Source organism: Echinops telfairi, unplaced genomic scaffold, assembly GCF_000313985.2.
Source record: "Echinops telfairi isolate 266 unplaced genomic scaffold, ASM31398v2 ScPeMD7_7469;HRSCAF=8507_1, whole genome shotgun sequence".
Classification (NCBI taxonomy): Eukaryota; Metazoa; Chordata; class Mammalia; order Afrosoricida; family Tenrecidae; genus Echinops; species Echinops telfairi.
The window spans coordinates 5,398,037-5,420,615 of NW_022111373.1; the positions used below are offsets into that span (position 1 = coordinate 5,398,037).

Genomic DNA, 22,579 nt, shown 5'->3' on the forward strand with positions numbered 1-22,579 from the left:
AAGAACTAGAGGAAAGTTGTATGTTTCATTGTTGCTACACTGCACCCTGACTGGCTCGTCTTCTCCCCGTAACCCTCCTGTAAGGGGATGTTCCAGTTGCCTACAGATGGGCTTTGAGTCTCCATTCCACATTTCCCCTCATTCACAATTATATGATTTTTTGTTCTTTGATGCCTGGTCCCTGATCCCTTCAACATTTCATGATCACACAGGCTTATGTGCTTCTTCCATGTGGGCTTTGTTGCTTCTCAGATAGATGGCTGCTTGTTTACCTTCAAGTCTTTAAGACCCCAGATGCTGTATCTTTTGATAGCCAGGCATCATCAGCTTTCTTCACCATATTTGCTTATGCACCCATTTGTCTTCAGCAATTGTGTCAGGAAGGTGAGCATTATATGGAATGCCAGTTTAATGGAATAAAGTGTTCTTGCATTGAGGGAGTACTTGAGTGGAGGCCCAATATCCATCTGCTACCCTAATACTAAACCTATAAAAATATGCACATAGATCTATTTTCCCATCATTATATATAAATATATTTACACATGAACATGCCTGTATTTAGACTTCTATAAATGCCCTTTGCTTCCTAGTTCTTTTCTCTATTTCCTTTTACTTTCCTCTTGTCCCACTATTATGCTCAGCCTTCATTTGGGTTTCAATAATTCCTCTTGGTTACATTGCCCTTGATCAATCCCTACCAAGCCTCTTACACCCTCCTTGGCATACTCAGCCATTTTTAACTGAATACCTACTACATGCCAGGCATTGTTCTAAGGGTTAAGAATACACAATAAAGACAACATGTTGTGTATTCAAAGACCTTATATTCTAATGAGGGTGGACAGATAAACATTATTTATAAAGTGGTGATTGGAGATATAAAAGAAATACAACAATGATGGTAGACTTGTGTGGGAGTGGAGTGAGGCATCTATTGCTCAATGCTAACAGAGCGCTAAAGGAGTCACGAAATCCTGCATAAGAAAAATGAAGAATACTGATAATGGTTTCCAGGAGACAATTGTGAGTGCTGGGAAACAGACAGCGTGAAGATCTTGCCAGAGACACAGACAGAATTCTGGAACTATGTTTTCATTCATACCAAAATGATACCAAAACCAAAACCCAGTGCCATTCAACTGATTCCAACTCATAGCGACCTTATATAGGCTTTCCAAAGTCGAAATCTTAATGGGAGCAGGCAGCCTAATCTTGAGCAGTCTACTGCTTACGCAATAGCACCAGCCACTAGGGTGTCACCAGTCCTATCCATGGCCATCAGAATTTCTGGGTTCTTGATCCAAGCCTCTACCATTTCTCAGATTATTTCAGCTGTCTCCCGGAGGATTGACGCCTATCCCATCTCATGTCTATTTTTAACTCCGTGACCACAATAATGGTTTTAAAACCTATCAGGATGAACCTTAAAAACACTGTGCTGAGATAAATAAATCAGCACGACAAAGATTGCATGAGTCCCCAAACTAAACTCACTACCATTAACTCACTGCATCAGACCCAATGTGACTCAAAGGAATTCTACATGACGCGCAGCTGACCTGTCCCATAAGGTTTCCAAACCTAATAAATCTTTATTGAAGCAGATGGTCACATCTTTCACCCAGGGAGTGGCTGGTGGGTTCAAACTACTGACCTTTTTGTTAAAGCTGTGAGGCAGTCTGAGAGAAAAATAAATGGGTCTAAGGTAAAGAGTCCTTCCTTAAGAAAATGCTAGAGGAAGGGGAGAGCGGGGAGGGAGGGGAAAAATGAGGCCCTAATGCCGGGGGTTTAAGTGGAGAGAAAATGTTTTGAGAAAGACGAGGACAATGAATGTACAAATGCGCTTTACACAATTGATGTATGGATTGTGATAAGAGTTGTATGAGCCCCTAATAAAATGATTTTTTTAAAAAAGGAAATGCTGAAAGCCCCCACTACACTAGGTTCCCTTGTTATACGCCCACTGCACCCCGTCGTGCTCCCCAGCATTTTCATACTAGTAATTTACATATTTTTTGTCTACTACTTTATTTCTCACTGAAATATAAGCAACACAAAGGCACTCATCTGCCTTAAGCATTATAAAATGTACCATTTCCCATGACTGACAAAGAGGAAGAGCACCTACATCCAAGCTAGCTGATGCTGCCGTGTGCTCTCCTTGTTCCACTAAGAGATCCCATGCCTCTGCTCAAACACCTGGGCAAAAAGGATATTCAATATCTACTCTCTCTACAAAGCCGCCCGTTTCATCTCCAAACAATGCTCATGCAGTCTGTACATTAAGCTCAGATCAGGCTTCCCACCAAGTCTCAGTTCCATTCCTTGGCATCAAAAAGGATCAATTCAATGCCTCTTTCACATGAGACTTTCAAAGAGTTAAAGGATGCTATCAAAGCTTTTTACTTTGAGCTAAACAGCCCTCATTCCTTAACTATTTCTCACATGGGTCAAGTGTTACTATAATCCTGCTTATTCTCTTTTAAGCCTACTCTATTTATGTCGAATGTAGAATGTAGTCCCCCAAATCTGAACACAATGCATGCAAGTACTGTCACCTGACAGGCAGTACCTACATGGGGACTAGATGAATAAACGAAAGAGCATCCACCTAGCGCTGCCTCCAGAGGCAGTCCCTGGGGGACAAATGTGCAGCTTACTGACAACTCCTGCTTGCTCTTTGATGCAGGGTTTCTGACCAATTCTTTTTTTTTTTCCAGTTTTTAATCAATTCTGTCCTGGCTGACAAATGGAAGTTTTATAACTCAAGTGCTCTGTCATGGTTACCGAAACAGGAGAAATGACCGGTCACAGCTCCGAAATGGTGGAGAAGGGGCAGAATCATCCCTCTCAGAAGCCTGCTGTGTCCGCCTCAATACTGGCAGGACTGTGGATTGCCACACAGTCCAAATGTTATGGTCAACTTTGAGCAGCGGCTGCCACCTTTAAGTGTGACACCATCATCTCCAAAATCCTGCTTTCGTTGGCCCTCACTTTGAAAGGAGAAGCAAGCCCTACTCACAACAACACGTCTGTCACGGTCACCTTTACTTGTCGCACACGCAGCGTTTAGATCACCAATAAGGCTTCCCCCCTTTTTTGCCGTACCCACATCCATCCCCAGCCCCCCAAATCCCACTGTCAACAAGTGGGCTTATGCCAGCTCATAGGGACCCTAGAAAGAGAGAGGAGTTTTCTGGCAGGTCCCAAGGCTGCTACATGGTGCAGCTGCTGGGGAGCTCCTGCGGGGTGGGAAGCACCACCATCCTGCTTAGCAGCCGAGCACAAGGACCCTTTCCTGCACTCAGGCCAAATCCAACCCACCGCCATCACGCCGACCCTACAGCGGGATTCTGAGGCTGCAAGTCTTCATGGGGGCAGACACTGTCATGTTTCCCCAACTGCCAGCCTTGGGGTGAGCAGACCATGGCCTAACCCACAGGGCGCCAGGGCTCCCTTCATGCATGACAGGAGGCTAACTAAGAACCGTGTGCACATATCTTCAAGAATTCTGGGTGGAATAGAAGCAGGTCTCGCTTGTAAGCCAAGGATGGCTTGTACCTTATTTCTGTCACTGTAGTTCTATATACCTATATTTAGAAATTTTGACATATATACTCTTTGACATTGCTCTTCTTGTTAAGAAAAATGTGGAAAATCTTTTAATATGCCTAAGTTTATATCTCAGAAATTCTGTACTAGAGCAAATAACATGTGGAGGAGTTCAAAGATCTAAACTACACAAAACATTTTAGGCTTTGGCTTTTTGATTTTACATTTGGAAATAACATGGACTATATTAGTCATGGAACAGGTACAAGCATGATTTAAAGCAATTTACTTGGAAGCAAAATGAAAGCTACAAAACATTAAAGTTTAAGCGTCTATTAAGGAGCCCTGGTGGCACAATGGGTAAACGCTAAGCTGTTAACCGAAAAGTCGATGGCCTGACCCCATCAAGGGGTTCCCATAAACATGGCAGCACAGGAAACCCTGCCGGACAGTTCGGCTCTTGACCTACAGAGCAATGGGTTGGAATCGATGTGCTTCTAGTAGTACTACTTCACTGGTATCCACCCAGCAGTGGGAGAAAAGGCCTGGCAATCTGCGTCCTTTAGGAGCACAGCGAAGAAACCCCGATGGAGCAGTTTCACTTAGCAACACTGGTCACTCTCTTGCTGCCAACGAATGACAGCTATAAGCAGCTCAGGAAAGCCTGAACAAACACTTTCTAAGCAGAGTTTATCAGGACTTAAAAAACATAAAGATTTCAATGGTCTATGTCCCCACTCACTGTCATACTAGGAGACAAATTATGTGTGAAATTCAGAAGGCACATAAGCATTTCATCCGCATGGCACTCCCTCGGTCAGAAGGGCTTACATTTACACTAAGAAATGTGTGATTACCTGTGGTTCAAAACCCATGTCAAACATTCTGTCTGCTTCATCTAAAACAACATACGTCACCCTTCGAAGATTTGTGACCCGACCTAACAGGAGGAGAAAAAATAAAGACAAACAGAAAACTGAAAATCAGTCACAATTCACTTTGCAACTACCAAGAACTTTAAAAACTGTAAAGGGAACTAAAATGCCTGACTTAAAGGGGTCGATTAAGTCTCTTTAAACAGTGAAAAACGGTTTTGGTCTACAATGTCTTTATCTAGTGGCAAATACTTTCTGACAATGGGTATATGAGGCCCTTTATTTGTCAAACTCGTCTCTTGCATACCATCATAGGGCCTGAAGAACCTGTAAAATTCAGAAAACAGCCCTCTCCAAAACACATCATAAAACTAAGACTGAGATGAAGCATGGGGCCACATCAGCCATTATCTGACAGCATCACCTAGGAGAAAGCATATTAGAGATTACAGCGCATGTGTGGGAGGCAGGCTCCAGTGCTAACTATGTCAGGCGCAGAGACTTCTGTTTACGTTATTCTACAACTGACTCACACCGTTAGAAAAGTCTAAGGGCACGTCAAAACATTCATGAGAAGCTATTTATCATCAATAGGTAATTACTCAAAAAAACATCAAACACATTACATAAATACATTTCACAAAGATACAATTTCAATTTCATTAATTGTTCCTACTGGCTTACATAAATACGCTGATTTCTTGAACAGTAAAAAAACTACACACACACACACACACACACACACACCCTTTCTGAAGGATTAACAAAGCATTTTTATCAACTGTTGAATCAATCACTTGGCAAAAACATCTCTAGGTTGTTATTAAAGATAAACCAAAAGGACAGAAAAGGGAAAAAGGCAAAATTAATTAAGATGAATTTCAGGAGACTTAATCAATGTAGCATTGAAAACAAAAACAAACGAATGAATTATTTAATCAGTATAAACCCCCAAGCTTTTCATATGCTGTGTAAGTACAAGGACTTGTCAATGTCAAAGCCATTTTGCCAACTTTATGCAGGATTAGGAGTTTGTACAGAAGTGCAAGCAGAGTGCTATAAGAAACATGCATTTTACTCACAGTTTAATACTCTTGCTTATACTGAATATTTCTATAAAAACTTTTGCAAGTATTTTATTCAAAAAACTAGAAATGGGGCAAAATAATCTCTCTAATATTAAAGTATTCAACAGTAACATTTGTAGCCCCAATTAGTTTTACAAGGTTGGGAACAGCATTAAATTACCTACCTTTGATGGTTTAAGTCTCGGAAGCCCAGTTCTATAAATCTTGAAGGGCCTTTCTCCACAGAAGTTAAATAATGTCAACAGTTTAGTAACAGTTTTGATAGGAAATAATTTAACAGTGCACAACAGTTGAGCTAAAACATGCAATATTTACAAAAGATAAAATTTCTTGAAGCTGCAATATTTTAATTTATACAGTATTGTAAGAAAATACTACTTCCTCTGGGGGGGAGTAATTCTAGGTTTTGTAACACAGAATAGCCCCCACCATTTTATAAGCAAAGGTAGACCCCAAAAGGATGAAGAATCAGCACAAGAGCCCAGAAGGGGAGCTAGTTCTGCAAAACAATTTAAAATGAAATTCCAAAAATCTTATGAACACATACAATCATAAACTTAATACAATACAAACGTTAAGATATTACAGCTTTAAGAAGAAATGTAGAAACCTTTTGGTGGTTTCTTACACCTGCTTTACTAAAAATGTACAGAATTCAAAACTGAGAGAAAAGAAAACAAAAAAACACCGACTTACCACTGTTAGCTGCTAACATGTCAATCATTCGACCAGGTGTGCAAACAATAATTTCAGCACCTCTTTTCAGCTCAGCAATCTAATAAAAAATGATGAAATTTTATAGTCTATTTACTAATGCTTTTAAAAAAAAACAGAGCTAAAAAGACTCCATCTGGTCTGGCTGACCCTCCACTCTCTAGGGCACACGAGATCTGGTGTGAAGAGTCCACGCATCCTGGTTAATTCTATAGGACACTGCTCCCTCACGAAAGTAATGGTTAAAGTCTGCCTTGAATGTTAAATGAATGGAAACTACACACTTTCACCAGTCTTCAATCGCCACTATTCCATAAAATCAAGAGAAAAACATGAGAGGAGTAAATAAAGTGATGCAGTGTTTTCCAAATTAAAATCTGCTGTTAGTGAATCAAGAATTAATTCAGTAGCTCACAACCAAAATTTTAAAATGAAGTTCAATAGAAAATATTAGAGTAGATTCTATGAGACTTTTGTTGCATTTCCATATAAATGTAATAAACATGTAGGTACCAAGTTAACCAAATTAAAGTTTGATCATCGTGAAGTGAATCATGAAATCAATTTCACTATTTTAATTTGGTAAAATGTATTTCTTACTATAGATTGTGGTAACACATTACAGATGCAGGTAAACTTAGAAAATGAACTAAGTTCAAGTTCCTAAAAGTAACAAGTGGGATAAAAAAACGAACATTCCCGAAATCTGTTATTACACTCATCCTAAGAAAAGGGTCTTGTGGTGAAGCTCAAACAGTATGACTAAATTGATCCCTGTCTTCTGGATCACAATACACATTAGCTTACGAATAACTAGAGGCCTTAAAGGAATAAAACCCGTTTCAACTTTGTGTAATCTAAAGATTGAATAGTTTATTTAAATATATTGTTGTTGTTTAGATTTTGAAGAAGAAATGTGAGATTATCTAGGATATGCCCATGTTTTATGGATAAGGCTCTTTAGATGAAGGAGCCCTAGTGGTGCAGTTGGTTAGGTGCTAAGCTGGCATAGGGAGGTCAGCGGTTCAAGCCCACCAGTTGCTCTGCAGGAGAACGATTATGGTTCCTGACCTCGGGAACCTTATAAAGTTCTAATCTGTCCTACAGTATCACAGTGAGTCAGAATCACTTGGGCAGTAGCAGGTTTGGAGTTTGGTAACATTCAGATCAGTGCTCTTATCTCATTTGGTCCATCTTTCTATTTAGATTTGGGGTGATTCCAAGATTCACTGTCTAGGAAACAACCCACATCTCCCACATGGAAGGTGAGAAAGGGAACACCAATCCCCCAACCCTATTTAAGTTTATCCATAAACCAATTTATCAGTTGCTGTCAAATCAATTCCAACTCACGGTAACTGTGTCAGTGTTCTTTCTCAAACTGTTTCTGTTTGTTTGCTTCATATGCAGTAAAACAAACGCCAATTCAACTGTTGCTACGTGTGTAGTGGCAGTGACATCCACGGGATTCCCAGTGATTGATTTTTCAGAAGTAGATCACTAGATCTTTCTTCCAAGACACCTCTGGGGGGCTTAGAAGCTCCAACCTTCTAGCAGCTGAGCGTATGAGCTACTTTCATCACCCCCATCCCTGCTTCTTCTAACTAAAGCAAAACATTCTATGTGTGTTGTTCTTTAGAAGACACTTGGAGAAATAATTCTTGCGTTTAAAATGATTAAGGATGAAGATGAAGATGTGACTAATGCACACGCCACTCGTCACCACCCTGTACAGAGGTCAGCACAGACTAGAGGACTTAAAACGCTAGTTCTCGGGGAAGCTGCAGCACAGGCTGACCCAGTAACTTGGACAACCTATTTTTCTGAGTATTTCCTTACGAATAAAATGGGGAAATTACTCCTTGTGCCAGAGGAGAGTCGGGGGAAGGAACGGACCAAGAGAGTACTAATATAAAAATGGTTAGAAAATCCTAAAATACAGTACTAGCATAATTCATTCTATTATTTTCATACTTCAAATGCCTTAAAATTTTAGAATTAACCACTACTGAACAGTTCACTAAAGTGGAAAATCAATTTAAGAAAACAAAAGAACTGAATGCTACTTTGGCTACCTGCTCGCTGATTCCTGTTCCTCCATACACACAGACCACTCTCAGTCCCAAGGTCTTCGAGAACTTCTTACATTCTTTAGTAATCTGCAGAGCCAGCTCCCGAGTTGGAGTCATGATGACAGCTGGGAAGACAAATATGTCAAAACTAACCTCCAAAGCTCTTTCAAGGCTATGCTTTTTAAATAGCATAAAGTGTAAGGTCTTCAATGAAGTACACACCTTAGTCTAGTTTCCATTTTAATTTGCCTTTAGCATTTCTGAAAATTGTTTTCAGAAGCTGTTTAAACAGCAGTGATTGCCCTGAAGGATCATTTTAAGAAACTAGTGTGATAAGAACATGCTTCAGGAAGACAAATGAGGGTCAGTCAATCCCCACAAAAATACTTGGATAAAATACAAATCGCAGAGCAAAAAAACTAGAGTGACTCACTGGGCAGCAGAAGGGATACCACTATGCCAAAAACAGCCTAGCTCTGAGGAGTCCATATGAGAGAAAGACACTGTGCCCTGTTTCCCAAGGACAACTGAAAAACTGTCCAAAACCCTACTCAGGCACGTAGAAGAAGTCTCTGCCAAAAGGAACCAACACATTTGAATCTGAATACTAATCCTGAATGAGATGCTAACATTTTAACTTTTTATGGCCCCAAAAGGGGGAAAATATGAGGAAGCATCAAAGTTTACAGAAAATTCCATTATCTTTTAATTCCATTCTTCTATAAATTCTTTGAAGCTCCCTTATACACATCCCTACTTTCTTCAATGCCAGAAGAAGCCTGCTCCTAGCACAATCACTACGGGTTTGGTAGGCGCAATTGTACAGCGATAATAAGTAAATATTATAGTAAAGTTATAGAGAGCATGAGAGATAAAAGAGATATATAGAAATAAATGGAGCCAGACACATTTCAAGGTAGCATGCTCACCTCAGCCCCGCTTGGTGGTCCACGTGTAGGGAGTGAGTGAGTACTTTAATGCTCCCCAAGCTTTTATACTCTCTGGGGACATTGGGGACGTGCAAACCCCCACATTACAGGTGAAGACATACGTCACAGGAAAGGGTTGTGCTACAGGTATTACAGTGATGGGAGGAGGTGATCTAGGAACATATGCACTACAGGAGGAGGGATTGGGGGTGTACATGTGGCAAGATGGGCGGATCCTAGATTTCTGGTAGCAGCTTAACTAGACTTTGGGTCTCCACAGGAACCATTATCAGTTGGGTGTGAACTCCGCCCACAGGAACCAAACTAATGGCCTTAGGCTCCAGCATCAGGGAGCAGGCCCACCCCTGTGGTGGGATGAGACAGCAGTCTGGCAACTGATTGCCTTCAGGTGGGTAATGCCTGAGCATCTGACCTCCCCCCACACTTCAATGTTGAGGTCCTAAGTCCACTGATACCGCACTGGGTACAAACCTCAACAAAGATAAACAGATAGATGCACGAGGAGTCTACCTGCCGAGTCACAGTCAAAAACTGAGCTGTGCCAGGAGAGGCTGTTTGTGTACTTCTGAGATGTCATCCCAGAGCTCTGGAGACTCTCACTCCACCTGCTGGTAGGGGAAAGCAGTCCCAAGGAGCGGAATTGATAGAGGAATGTACATAAAGACATCTTTATGGTCATATGCAAGCATAACAGAAAGTACCAGGTCTTTCGGATTAACGGACAGTAACACTGTTATCTGAAAAAGAACATAATGCGAATGAAAGGAATTTTACCTATCGGTCCCTCTCCTTCTTCTAGCGACCTCTGATCCATGATGTGTCTGAACATGGGCAACAGAAAAGCAATGGTCTTCCCACTTCCTGTCTTGGCGATGCCAATCAAGTCTCGTCCAGACATTATGGCAGGAATCGCTTGGGTCTGGATTGGTGTGGGCTTTTCATAGCCATGTCTTAAGAAGAAAACCAAAGTTGGACAAGACCAAGAATCAAATGAATCTCAAGCTTCCATAAGAACAAGCAAACAAAAAAGAAAGAAAGCACTAGTACATGTTCAAAATGGAAGAACTTTTACAATATTAGGAATGAGTAAGATATGTCAATAAAAATATTAAGTGGGGGTACTAGAGCTGAGCGCCTTTGGGCAGCCTTTTTTGGTATTCTTAAGAGCTTTGTAACATTGGCTGACAAGGACAGAGGCCAAGTCAAGTGGCTGAGAGAAGAGTGATGTCAGTCTTGACGAACAACTGCATTTGAGCATTTCTTAGCTGAACTGAGAAACCCTGCAATCATGCGCAGTTGTGAGCAGTGTGACCCCTGCAGTGAATTATCCAATTCAGCTGAAAAGTAGAGTGTGCTGTTGGACAGCGGGGGTCAGAATAGGCTTCAGAAGATGGAGGAGTGTCTGACCTCTGCCCTGTGGCAATTGAGCTTGGGAGCCAGAGGTGAAATGTGGCCCTCATATGATTTCTTCAGGGATAATGAAAATTTTCTAAAACTAGGTAATAGTTTCACAACCCTGCGAGTATAATAAAAAACAATGAACTGTACACTCTTAAAAGGTAAACCCGGTGGCATGCAATAAAGTTGTTTAACATCAGAGTGAAAATGTAACAAGGAAGGATTTATACAGAAGGGCAGTGCTGAATAGCAAGCAAGACACTGAAAAATATGACACCACTGACTCACTTTTTGAGAGAATTTAAGATCTTCATGGAAATTCCACACTGAACCCAAGATTTAATTGGTTTGGGGCAGCCTTTCCCCTTGACTGTAATGCCCTCCATTTCCAATCGAAATACATTCACTTCTACGAAACAAAATCCAGATGAAAAACTCTTACATTGTTCTTTTGTTGGTGACTTGTACTGCTCAATTAGGTATGGTGAGATTAAGAATCTTTAACTCTGCTTTTAATGCTATAAAATAATTTTACAGAAGCGCTACTGGAAGAACGTAATAGCTAATGAAAGTAATTGCTGTTGCCACCAACTAAGGACAAACAGAAATATCTCAATTTGAATAATCTGCCTTTGGTTTTGTCTTAAATTACAGCAGCAGTAAAAGAGTAAATGACAAGCAATATAGCTATTTTTTCCCCCAAACTCACACTACCCTTATACAAATTTACAGAGTTTCTTAACTCAAAAATCCCAGAAGAAAAAGGTTGCCAGAAATCTCTTTATTTGCCAACTTCCAATACTAAAATTTCAACTACACGAGCCAAACTAAGTTGATTTTTTAAATTTAGTATTTCTGGTAACATCCTGATTCCCATTCAATGGCCTCCATTGTCTAGTTCCTTCTCTCCCTTGGCTGGTAAGCCAGGCCACTCCTCTCACTCATCCTACAATAAATATGGAAGCCTACCTACATTCCACCGCCACCACTACCACCTCCGGCCCCAGGGTAAAGGACGCGAACCTTCCTCTGTTCCCATTATAGCAAATAAATTAAATGACATTTACCCTCTTGAGACATTTTTGCTAGTTCTGGAACTTCAACATAGAAGTTTTTTCTAAATGGTTCATATTCAATTTTTCCATGGTCTACTGGTTCTAGAAGCTTCCTCTGTTTTGTCTGATAGCCTGTAAGGGCTGTCTGAAGATCAACTTCTTCTTCCTCTGAAGAATACTGTAGTTTAAAAGAAAGCTAAGAGTTAAGGGCATTGTTCTTTTTCCTTTATAGCAAGCAGTATTTTTAATGATTTTCCTGGGGGCTCGTACAACTCTTATCACAATCTATATAGACATCCATGGTCTCAAGCACATCTGAATATCTGTTGCCATCATCGTTTTCAAGGCTATCAATCTTTACAACAGCAGACTGCCACATCTTTCTCCCACAGGCCAACTAGGGGTTCCAACTGCTGACCCTGTGGTTCCCGGAAGACTTCACCACCATCCCATAGGTTACTCTCTGTGCTGGGCTATCAATGCAAATCTCAGTCACTTTGAGACCTCAAATGTCTGCCACTTCTGGTGGAAATAGATCAGTGTATGAAGAACTTCTCTCCTTCATTTCTTTTTAGCTTTGTTTTACAAAGTTATAATCCCACGAAAATAATAATCTATAACCCATCAAGGGTTCGTGAGAGAGGGCGTGCGGGGGTGGGAGGGGAAATAACTGGGGAGCTGATATCAGGGGCTAAAGTGGGAAGAAAATGCTTTGAAAATGATGAGGCAGCATATGTGCAAATATGCTTGACACACTGGATGAATGTACGGATTGTGACAGGAGATGTAAGAGCTCCCAATAAAAGTATTTAATAAAAAACAAAGAATAGAGAACCTAAAAAAGAAAAGTTATAATCCCAATGTAAAGCTAAAATAGTATAGAAATTATTTGAGGTGACCTTAATAAACTTTTTGTACAATAACATATTGTTTGTTCTATCTTTACAACACATGTTAACAGAACGAAACTTAATTAACTCTCACTTCATTTATTCTATTTCTCTTATGTGCCTGAGGCATGCCCGAGAGAGGAAACCCTCTCGGTGGGCACATAGCAAGTGGCCTGAGAATGCTCTATTTTTTTTTTAGGCCGCCACTGCTCCCCAGGGCTGGCCGAAGGCCATGTAGCGGCAGCCACCGAGAATGTTCTATTGACTTGACAATTCAACTGCCATACTACTGAGAACAGAGATGATTCCTTCTAGGAGTTTTTAACTAAACTGACATTGCTTTCTTGTAAGCATATGTCAGAGAGTGACACAAAGTCAAAGTGCAGGCAATTCCCTGACCTAACTTGCTGGGTCTCGGAACCCGCCCAGGGGTTCAAGACGCCCCCGTCCTCTGCTCTCCCTTCCCTCCCAGGAGTTCTTTCCCTGCCTCAATAAAGTCCTTCTCAACTACAAAAAAAAAAAAAGTCACAGTGCTCCGGGAATCACCTCCATGGCGTCCTGGTCATTCTCCATGAGCTCGCCTTTCTTCTTATCGGCATCGACAACCGCTTTTTTGGTAGTCACGACCGTGACAACTTTTGTGACAGTTGGCCCAGACTTCTAAAATCAAAGAAATATAAAGGATTTCACGAAGCATAACGATAACTATTACAACCTATGGGAAAAATAAATTAACTTCAGTTTTAGAGACGTATTAATTAAAAGCTTTGTTCTTTATTAGTTTGTATAAATTTTTAATGTAATATAAAATTACTTTGTTTTATAATACATTAACTTATACATAGTATATCATGTAACCATTACAGATATGGGTACATATTTTAAAAATACTATTAAATGGTATGTTCATTCATTTACCAACCCAAGCACAGTTCTAAGGCTTCTTAAGACAAACCCACAAACAAGTGATGTAACCCAAATAAGATTTAGTCTAATAAAACAATAATGTCGACATTAATCATTACACTAAGATTTATCTAAGAATAAAATTGAAAACCGCAACTCAAAGGATAGATCAGCGGTTCTCAATCTGTGGGTCGTGACCCCTTTGGGGGTCGAATGACCCTTTCAAAGGGGTCTCCTAAGACCACCGCTCCTCTGTCTCTAGGCAGGTCCACCCACATGCAGATATGCCCACATACAGGGTGAAGACTGTTACCCATACTGCACCATGCTTCAAGACAAAATTTCATTATTTATGAGAAATAAATACTTCACAATTGATAATTACAGATTGTTTTGTGATTAATCACTATGCTTTAATTATGTTCAATTTGTAACAATGAAAATACATCCTGCACATCAGATATTTACATTATGATTCACAACAGTAGCAAAATTACAGTTATGAAATAGCAGCGAAAATAATTTTATGGTTGGGGGGCCACCATAACATGAGGGACTTATTACAGGGTCACAGCCTTAGGACGGTTGAGAACCACTGGGTTAGATAAAAAAACCTTAGGGAGGCAGCGGGTTTCTGTTAATAACCGTGAAATACAAGTAGCTTCAAAAGTTCACGGAAAAATTTCAGTATCTTTCAATTCCATTTTTCCATGAACTTTCTGAAGCCCCCAAGTTTAGAAAGGGTTGAGAAAGGTGGCAGAACTTGAAGATGTAATCAATGTCACTGAATTGTACATGTAGAAACCATTCAAGTACAGTGTATTTTGTTGCATCTAATTTCACTTTAAAATGTAATTGCAGGGAACTGATTACATGGAACTGTGTGTGACCTCCTCCCTGGGGGACAGACAACCGAAAAGTGGGTGAAGGGAGACGTCGGACAGGGCAAGATATGACAAAATACCAATTTATAAACTATCAAGGGCTCATGCAGGAGGGGGGAGCGGGGAGGGAGGGGGAAAATGAGGACCTAATGTCGGGGGTTTAAATGGAGAGAAAATGTTTTGAGAAACGATGTACAAATGCGCTTTACACAATTGATGTGTGTATGGATTGGGATAACAGTTGTATGAGCCCCTAATAAAAGGTTAAAAAAAAAAAAGAAAAGAAAATGGCTCACACAGCAGCAAAAAAAACAAACAAACAAATAAATAAATAAAGATTTATAATGTAAAAAAAAAAAAGAAAACCATTGAGAAGGAAAAGACAAAAAATAAAATAAAATAAAATGTAATTACAAATAAGAAGCATAAATGTCACTGCTCTACTTTATAATTTACATGGAAAGAGACAAGAAATAAATAGTTAATTTACAAAGTTCATCAGAAGGAAGTAAGTGCTATGGAAATAGAGTGGGGTTACAGGGAACATCCGGGTGTGCTGGGGTTCTTAAGAGGACTTGTAGAGAAGGCAAACTCTACGTAAAAATACTCAACAAAGGTACTGAGACACTCATTTTAGAAACAAAACATTTAAACTAAAATTCACCTGTTTCTCTTGTCTTAAAAACAGTATTGCCAAAAAATAAAAAATAAAAACCCAGAATTGCCATTTCTGAGGTAAAAGAAACAAATCCATTAACTTTATAAATTCAAACAAGTCAAGCAAGACAATGAAACACTGACTTCAAGTTACCTTGATGGAAACAGAACCTTTAAAAATACAGAGAAAAATCCCTTACCTTTTCATTCCCCCCACCACCTTTCACACTTCTCATGTTAAACTTTTTGACTTCCTCTTTCACTTCTTCCATATACGCATCCAGTGGGTCTAGCTCCTCGTCCTCCACCTCAGTGCCCTCCTTTTCAGCCTCCGCAGGGTCATCTTCATCATCTACAATGCCAGAGTGCACATTCGTTGTACGTGTTTCAAATGCAGAGATTCTACGCTCAGATCAGAACCCAGTAGTTGAATCTTTATTCTCCTGCCTAAGCATCATGACCTGGTATTCACTACACCATGCCATAGTAGAAACACTTTGACTTAGAAGTGTCTACATCCAGCTCATATTGCTTTGGGGGAAAATAGAGACTAAGATAGAATAAATTTAGAAAATAAATTATAAATTATTTAATGGAAACAAGACGAGGAAGATTCTGATCCAAAAAAAAAAAAAAAAGCCCCTGTATTAGATTTTAGTTACATTGCTAGAAGCAAAACTATTAAAAAATTTTTGTTACATGACATTTTATTTCCTTTCCTTCAGTTATTTTTCTTTCATTCACAAATAGAATGATAGTATATTACTAAGTCAAGACAATTTAATACTTTTTAAATGATGGAGATATTACGACCCCTGATAGAATCCATTCATTTACTTAATACTTTCATTAAATACATTCATTTACATGCTTTCCCAGAAAACAGCAAAATCCCATATTCCTATGAATTCCCATAAACATCCACTTCACTAAACTCTCAAAAGTCAAAAGTCACACATGGGAAGAAGATGTCTTTTTTTTGAGGAGGGACTTGAAAGAGTACCCTACATCTGTCCTCATTGCTAGCATTTGCATTGGTAGTGAAAATACCAGCTACTTACTGACCAGACCCAACTTCCTACTGTAAGATAAAAACAGCAATTCTTACAGAACATTATTCTACAATTTAAATGGTAACATAAAAATCCAAACTGGAGATTTAAAAGCACGATGAGATATTAACTATAATTCTACCATATTCTACATGGATTATGATACAGCAAACAAAGATACCATCATCATCTTCCAAGCTCCACTTTTTCCCTTGCTTCATCTCTTCAATTTCCTTTTTCAGTTCCCCTATGTTTTCCATGGCTTTCTTACGTTGCTCCTCTCGCCATTTTTCCACACGCTCTTTTCGCTTCCTCATTTCTTCTTCCAGCTTATTCTGGTCAAAGTTCTTTTTAAAAAAGAGAGATAGACCAAAAAAAATGAAGACAAGGAATGCCAGCTGACATTCAAATAGTTACTCCAAATTATTTTTTAAAAGATTTTTTAAAAAAATGTTTGTATGTGTCCATTTGTGGATACCATGAATATATTTTCAAAACAAAATCAATGCTAAAGAATAAGAAACATCTTCAACTAAGAAAGATGAACCATTTCAAACACGAAAAGTAAATTCTTTTATTTACAAGAAATATGCATACTTGAATTCCTTTCTCAAAGTTGAAACAATGAGTAAGAAAATTTCCCTACTTAATCTCAATTTTACATCTTCTCTAATTCTCCAAGGCAGCCTCCAAAATTTTTGTTTTGTAGGTTTATTATAAATTAACGTGTAAATAAAAGCTGTAAAATTAATTTTACAATTTACAACACAATTATAAAGCTTTGTTCTTTGTAGCCTTTTTTGGTATAACTTTTCTATAAATAGCCCCCCCTTTTTTTTTTCCAATAGCCCTTCTTCTGAAGACTTCATCAAGATTTTTTTAGGGGTGGAAGCAAGCCACAATCACGTACATAAAGGAAAAATTCCAAAAATATCATGGCAGCAGTGTTTTGGGAATCTGGGACCAGAGAGAAATGTGCATTACTTTCCAAATGTTCTACCAAGGACATATCTATTATATTATGCTTGTAACTTAAAGACTCCTGGTAGACTTAAAGACTGCTGGTAGACCCCCACTAGCCACAGGTCAGGGTCTTGAACAGCCTTACTATCAGACAGAAATCATTGTAATCTTTCGAACATGATACTGGGCCAACTGACCTCCCTATTGACCCAACCTGAATTCGTTCTAGGTTAAGTATCTCTTGCCAGTCCATCTTCCATGACAAAGTTTTCTTCCTTGGCTTTTTAAATATTTTGGGGGCAGTTCAGTGACTGAAAAGTATAATTACATTAATAAAAAACAAGTTTCATCCTAGAAACAAACTCCATACAAGATCACTTGTAAGATTATAAACATACGCCAGCATCTTTTTCTTTCTCATCCTCCTTGTCGTCTTTGTCTTTCTTCTTCTCTTTAGAACTTTCTCCACTCTCTGCTTTTTCTTTGGACCGAGATCTACCAAAGAAAGAAAAGAGACACACAGAAGGAAAGAGATTATTTTATTCCTTTATTTATTTATTTGGGGTTTGTTTTAACCTTTTTTTAAAAAAGATCATTTTATTGGGGGCTCTTATAGCTCTTATAACAATCCATTTATCAATTGTGTCAAGCTTATTTGTACATATGTTAGCATCATTATTTTCTAAACGTTTACTTTCTGCTTGAGCCCTTGATAATCAGCTCCTCTTTTTTCCCACCCTGATTATTTATTTTAAAAGACTTTCACAGACATGTATTTCACTTTTTTAGGGAAGAAATAAACTTCCAAAAGTAGTGTATACATTTCTACATTCCATTGATAAATAACCTTAAAAAATAAAGCAAAGTAAATTTTAATCCCAATAACTCCAATGGCAAACATTAACATGGAAACTCACCCAGCATTAAACAGCTAGACATACAATAAAATTTCAAAATTTTAAAGAAATAAAAACATTATATGCCAAAATCTTAATATGCTACATGATTTAAATACATATAGCTTAAAATTTCAGTGACTTTGTATTTGAATCATACTTATGTTATCTTATAATTAATAGAATTTCTTCATTTTTAATGTAATAAATCTTTCCCCTCCTATATGGTCTGTGCTTTTTTTTTTTTAAAAAAAAAAGGTTACCACAGTGAAGATATATTTAACAAAACATAGACCTCAATAATTACTACATGTACACTTCATTAATACTGATTATAATCTTCAAGTAATATGACCATTCAAGTTACCCATTTCCAAAACATTCTAGCACTATTAACATACACTTAAAAGGCTCTAAGTTAAAAACTTCCCTTCCCTCTCCCACCCATGGTACAGACTGAGCTTTTTTTTTTTTTAATCATTTTATTAGGGGCTCATACAACTCTTATCACAATCCATACACACATCAATAGTGTAAAGCACATTTGTACATTCATTGCCCTCATCATTCTCAAAACATTTGCTCTCCACTTAAGCCCCCGGCATCAGCTCCTCATTTTCTCCCTCCCTCCCCGCTCCCCCATGAACCCTTGATAGTTTATGTTATTATTTTGTCATATCTTACATTGTCTGAACTCTCCCTTCACCCACTTTTCTGTTGTCTGTCCCCCCGGGAGGAGGTTTTATGTAGAGCCTTGTAATTAGTTCCCCCTTTCTACCCCACCCTCAGACTGTGCTTTTTTGAGATTAGAAATCCTTCCAGAGATACCCAGAAGTGAACAAGACATTCTTCAATAAGAGTTCCTAAAAGTTGCATCGTTTTGTCATTTAGTTAGGTCTTAATCTGTCTGATATTCCTTTTTGTTTATAGTTCAAGATAAACAATTTTACTTCTATTTTATCCATAGAACAGCAAATTTCCCTAGCACATTTTTGTAAAACAACACAACACTTGCTAATTCACCATTTTAAAATTACACAACATCGTGGAAATTACAATAAATGTTTTACAACTGTCATCCATAATTGTTGCCAAATTTTCCATCATCATAAACCAACACCTGCGGTTTACTGAAAACTAGGCTCCCATCTTCCCCATGGAGCTCTCCCACTCCTGGGAGACTTCCATCTCTACACATTTGCCGTTCTGGCAACGTCACAGAAATGAGATGATAGGGTATTTCCTTTGTGATTGACTGACATCAACTAGTGTACAGTTTTCAAGGTGTATCCAAGTGTAGCATGGATCAGGACTTTTATCTGTCTTTATGACTGAGCAGAATATATGTATTTGTATGTGCTATAAACATATTCCATTATACATTTGCCGTTTCATCATCCACTCACGGAAACCAAGTTCCTTTCTTTTTTTTTTTTTTCCAAGTTCCTTTCTTTATTAACCATTCTTCAGAACAAAACTTCCCCCATTCTTGTGGCGTCACATGTCATTTATTAAAATGCGTACATTCTGTCTGGGGGTCACGATTTTATTTTGTCTGTCTCTTCTCTAATACTGCAGTTTTCTGTATGGATCGCAACTCAATACAAAGAAAACAAAAATCCTCAAACTGGGCCGGTAGACATCGTCGTATAAACTCATCCAAGTGGTCGGCAGCAGTAGCCAGTGCTCAGACAACGCTGTCGTGCAAGTGGCCCTTTCCAGTGTGGGTCTCCTGGGTCTCTCATCGTCTTCACTCTCTTCTTCAGGTAGAAGAAACCAACAGTTGTATCACAGATGTCACTTGTAAGCTTTAAAACTCCACGTCACTACTCACCAAAGTAGAATGCATAACATTATCTCACGTGAGTATAGTACGCCAATTAAGCTGGGTCTCTCCCACGACTGTGGTCCTAAGCCCCAGGCCCTCCAGGGGGTTGGTTATGGCTGTAGAATTTGCTCAACTCTGCCTTCCGCATGCTTGACTGTGTAACTAGATGTATTTACAGCACATACAAATGCATACAGAGAACATCCACTCAAGCTAACATGGTTGTCGCTATACTTCATGCTCTATGCCACACATGTTCAGCTTACACATGTACCCACTAGTAAATAATTGTTTAATATGACTGCTTAAAAATAAATAAATAAAAGTATAGATGACTATTCCAGTATTGTGTGTGTAACAGTATTTATCATTGTTGCCTTTTTACTGCCTTATAGCTCCTAGTGCCTTCTTTTGCCTCAGCCATGTTGTTGCCTACCCCTTAGTTGTACTGTCTTTAGTGCCACACAAATTAAAACATGTCCACTGTCTTATCAGTGACTTCCCCTCCATGCCCCTACCATCCATGGTAACCAACAAAGACATGCTTCTTTCTGGCTTTTTACAATAGTGATCTCATAGGTGTCTTTTTGTGATTGACTTATTTCACTCTTCTCCAGGTTCATGCACACTGTGGGGTATTTCAAAGATTCATCGCAATTCTTTAAGGCTGCTTTGCATAGAATTGTATATGTACTATATTTGTCTATTCATTCCTCTGTTTATGGGCACGTAGGCTGTTTCCATCTTTTGGGCTTTGTGAATAATGATGCTAAGAGTACAGGAGTGTATTTATCTATTATATATCATTTTTGACTCACAAAATAGAGAAATGTGTCTTCCTTAAGCTTTTTTTATCATCAAAAGTACCACTATAGAGAGTGAAAAAGTAAACCACAGGGAAAAAGAACATATTTGTCACTCAAGTGAATGAAAGTAAATATCCTAATTATTAAAAATAAAACCCCTAAAACACCTATAAACCAGTTTTTGAAGAAAATTTAAAAACCTAACTAAAAGTAAGCATAAAGTTTGCACCAAAAGCCAACTCACTGTCACTGAATTGATTCTGGTTCCTAACGATCCTACAGAGCAGGGCAGAATGCCCGTGTGGGTTTCTGAAGCTACAACTCTTTATGGCAGCAAAAAGCCTCTTCTTTCGCCCACAGAGAGGCTGGTGTGTTTGAACCCCCAACCTATGGTTAGCAGTCCAACAAGTGATCCCTTACGTTACCAGAACTCCTTAAAATTTGAACATGTACTTTAAAAAAGAGGAAGTTAAAATGGAGAATAAGGACATAAAACGGTGTTCAATTGCATTGTTATCTAGGGAAATGTAAATTAAAACCACACTGGTGGGGGGAGGGGGGGTTCTTGATTAAAAATTTGGTCTATGTGGAGCAACAAAAATTTTCATAGAACGCAAAAGTAGCATTGTAATATATTTTTCAAATTTCAACAAAAGTACAATTTACAAAAATAATAAATTAAAAATTATGTATCGTATTAAAAAAAATCAGATCCAACCATAGCAACATAAAAAAAAACCACACTGATGTTATTATAAATACACTTGATTAACAAAAATCAAAAGGACTGACAATAACAAATATTTGCTATCGTCAAATATTTGGATGCTACTATCAAATACTGGGTATGAACAACACAATTCTCACACATTGTTGATGACAGCATATATTATTAAGTCTTCAGAAAATATCCTAAGATTCCTTACAAAAATTCTTCTACTCTCAAACACAAGAACTGATGTAGGGATGGCACAGCCTGAGAGGTGTTTCTGTTGCACACCTCACAACAGCGTAATTATTCGTTCCATGGCCTGGCACTTTTAGTTCTAAGTGTGCACCCTAGAGACACCCGTGCATATCTACACACAAAAGCAACTCACTGCCATCCAGTCAGTTGACTCCTAAGGACCCTGGAGCAGGACAGAGACTTAAGAACGAACACTGACAATGACAAAGGGCAATGCTGCATGACCCCATTTACATGAACAAGTAAAGTACGGAGAAAGACGGGCCTTATACTCGGGTAAAGCGTTGACGTCTCGGAAACCCGCGGGGCAGTTCTACCCTCTCCTACAGAGTCACTGAGTCAGAGCGGACTTGACGGCAGTGGATTTGGTTTTGAGTTTGGAGGGTGGGAGGGAGAGAAAAACGAGATTGTTTCCAGGGTACATCGAGTTTCTGTTAATTATGAAAGAATGATTTGGTCAAAGTCACTAAGTGGTACATACAAAGACTATTAAATTGGCAAATGAGTTATATATTAATTTAGCACAATAAAAATATTTCAAAATAAAGTTTTAAAATGCCTCTGAAAATTAAGCTTGTCAGTGATTTTCCAAAAATTTAAAATTTTTACTTTCATTCTACAGTTTTGTAGTTTTTATCTTATCCATTTGTACACCCATTTACTAAGTCAATAAACACTGGCTATTAATTAAAATCTAAGAACTAAGAAACTAAAGGGAATGTCCTCATTTTTATGAGGGAATGTCCTTAAAAGTATCTGTGAGCCATCCACTGCTAACAATGTATTTAATGGTTAAAGAATGACTGCTTCGAAACAGGGACTCCAGGGAGGATGATCCCTTCAGGACCAGTGGTGAGAGTGGCGATACTGGGAGGGTAGAGGGCGAGTGGGTTAGAAAGAAGAAACCGATTACAAGGATCTATATGTGATCTCCTCCCTAGGGGACGGACAACAGAAAAGTGGGTGAAGGGAGACGTTGGACAGCGCAAGATATGACAAAATAATAATTTATAAATTATCAAG

The 22,579-nt window shown here is 38.7% G+C and overlaps 1 protein-coding gene across 1 annotated transcript in view; it reads right to left on the reverse strand.

The window, feature by feature from the left end:
• DDX46 (DEAD-box helicase 46) overlaps positions 1 to 22,579 on the reverse strand; it is a 59,626-nt gene that overhangs the window by 28,069 nt on the left and 8,978 nt on the right. Inside the window, exons 4-13 of the mRNA XM_045285133.1 lie at positions 17,458 to 17,554; positions 16,278 to 16,443; positions 15,245 to 15,396; positions 13,144 to 13,257; positions 11,720 to 11,885; positions 10,941 to 11,061; positions 10,029 to 10,204; positions 8,308 to 8,429; positions 6,215 to 6,293; positions 4,413 to 4,495 (exon numbers count right to left, since the gene is read on the reverse strand). Of these exons, the coding sequence (XP_045141068.1) occupies positions 4,413 to 4,495; positions 6,215 to 6,293; positions 8,308 to 8,429; positions 10,029 to 10,204; positions 10,941 to 11,061; positions 11,720 to 11,885; positions 13,144 to 13,257; positions 15,245 to 15,396; positions 16,278 to 16,443; positions 17,458 to 17,554 (1,276 nt within the window). The remainder of the gene's footprint in view (positions 1 to 4,412; positions 4,496 to 6,214; positions 6,294 to 8,307; positions 8,430 to 10,028; positions 10,205 to 10,940; positions 11,062 to 11,719; positions 11,886 to 13,143; positions 13,258 to 15,244; positions 15,397 to 16,277; positions 16,444 to 17,457; positions 17,555 to 22,579) is intronic.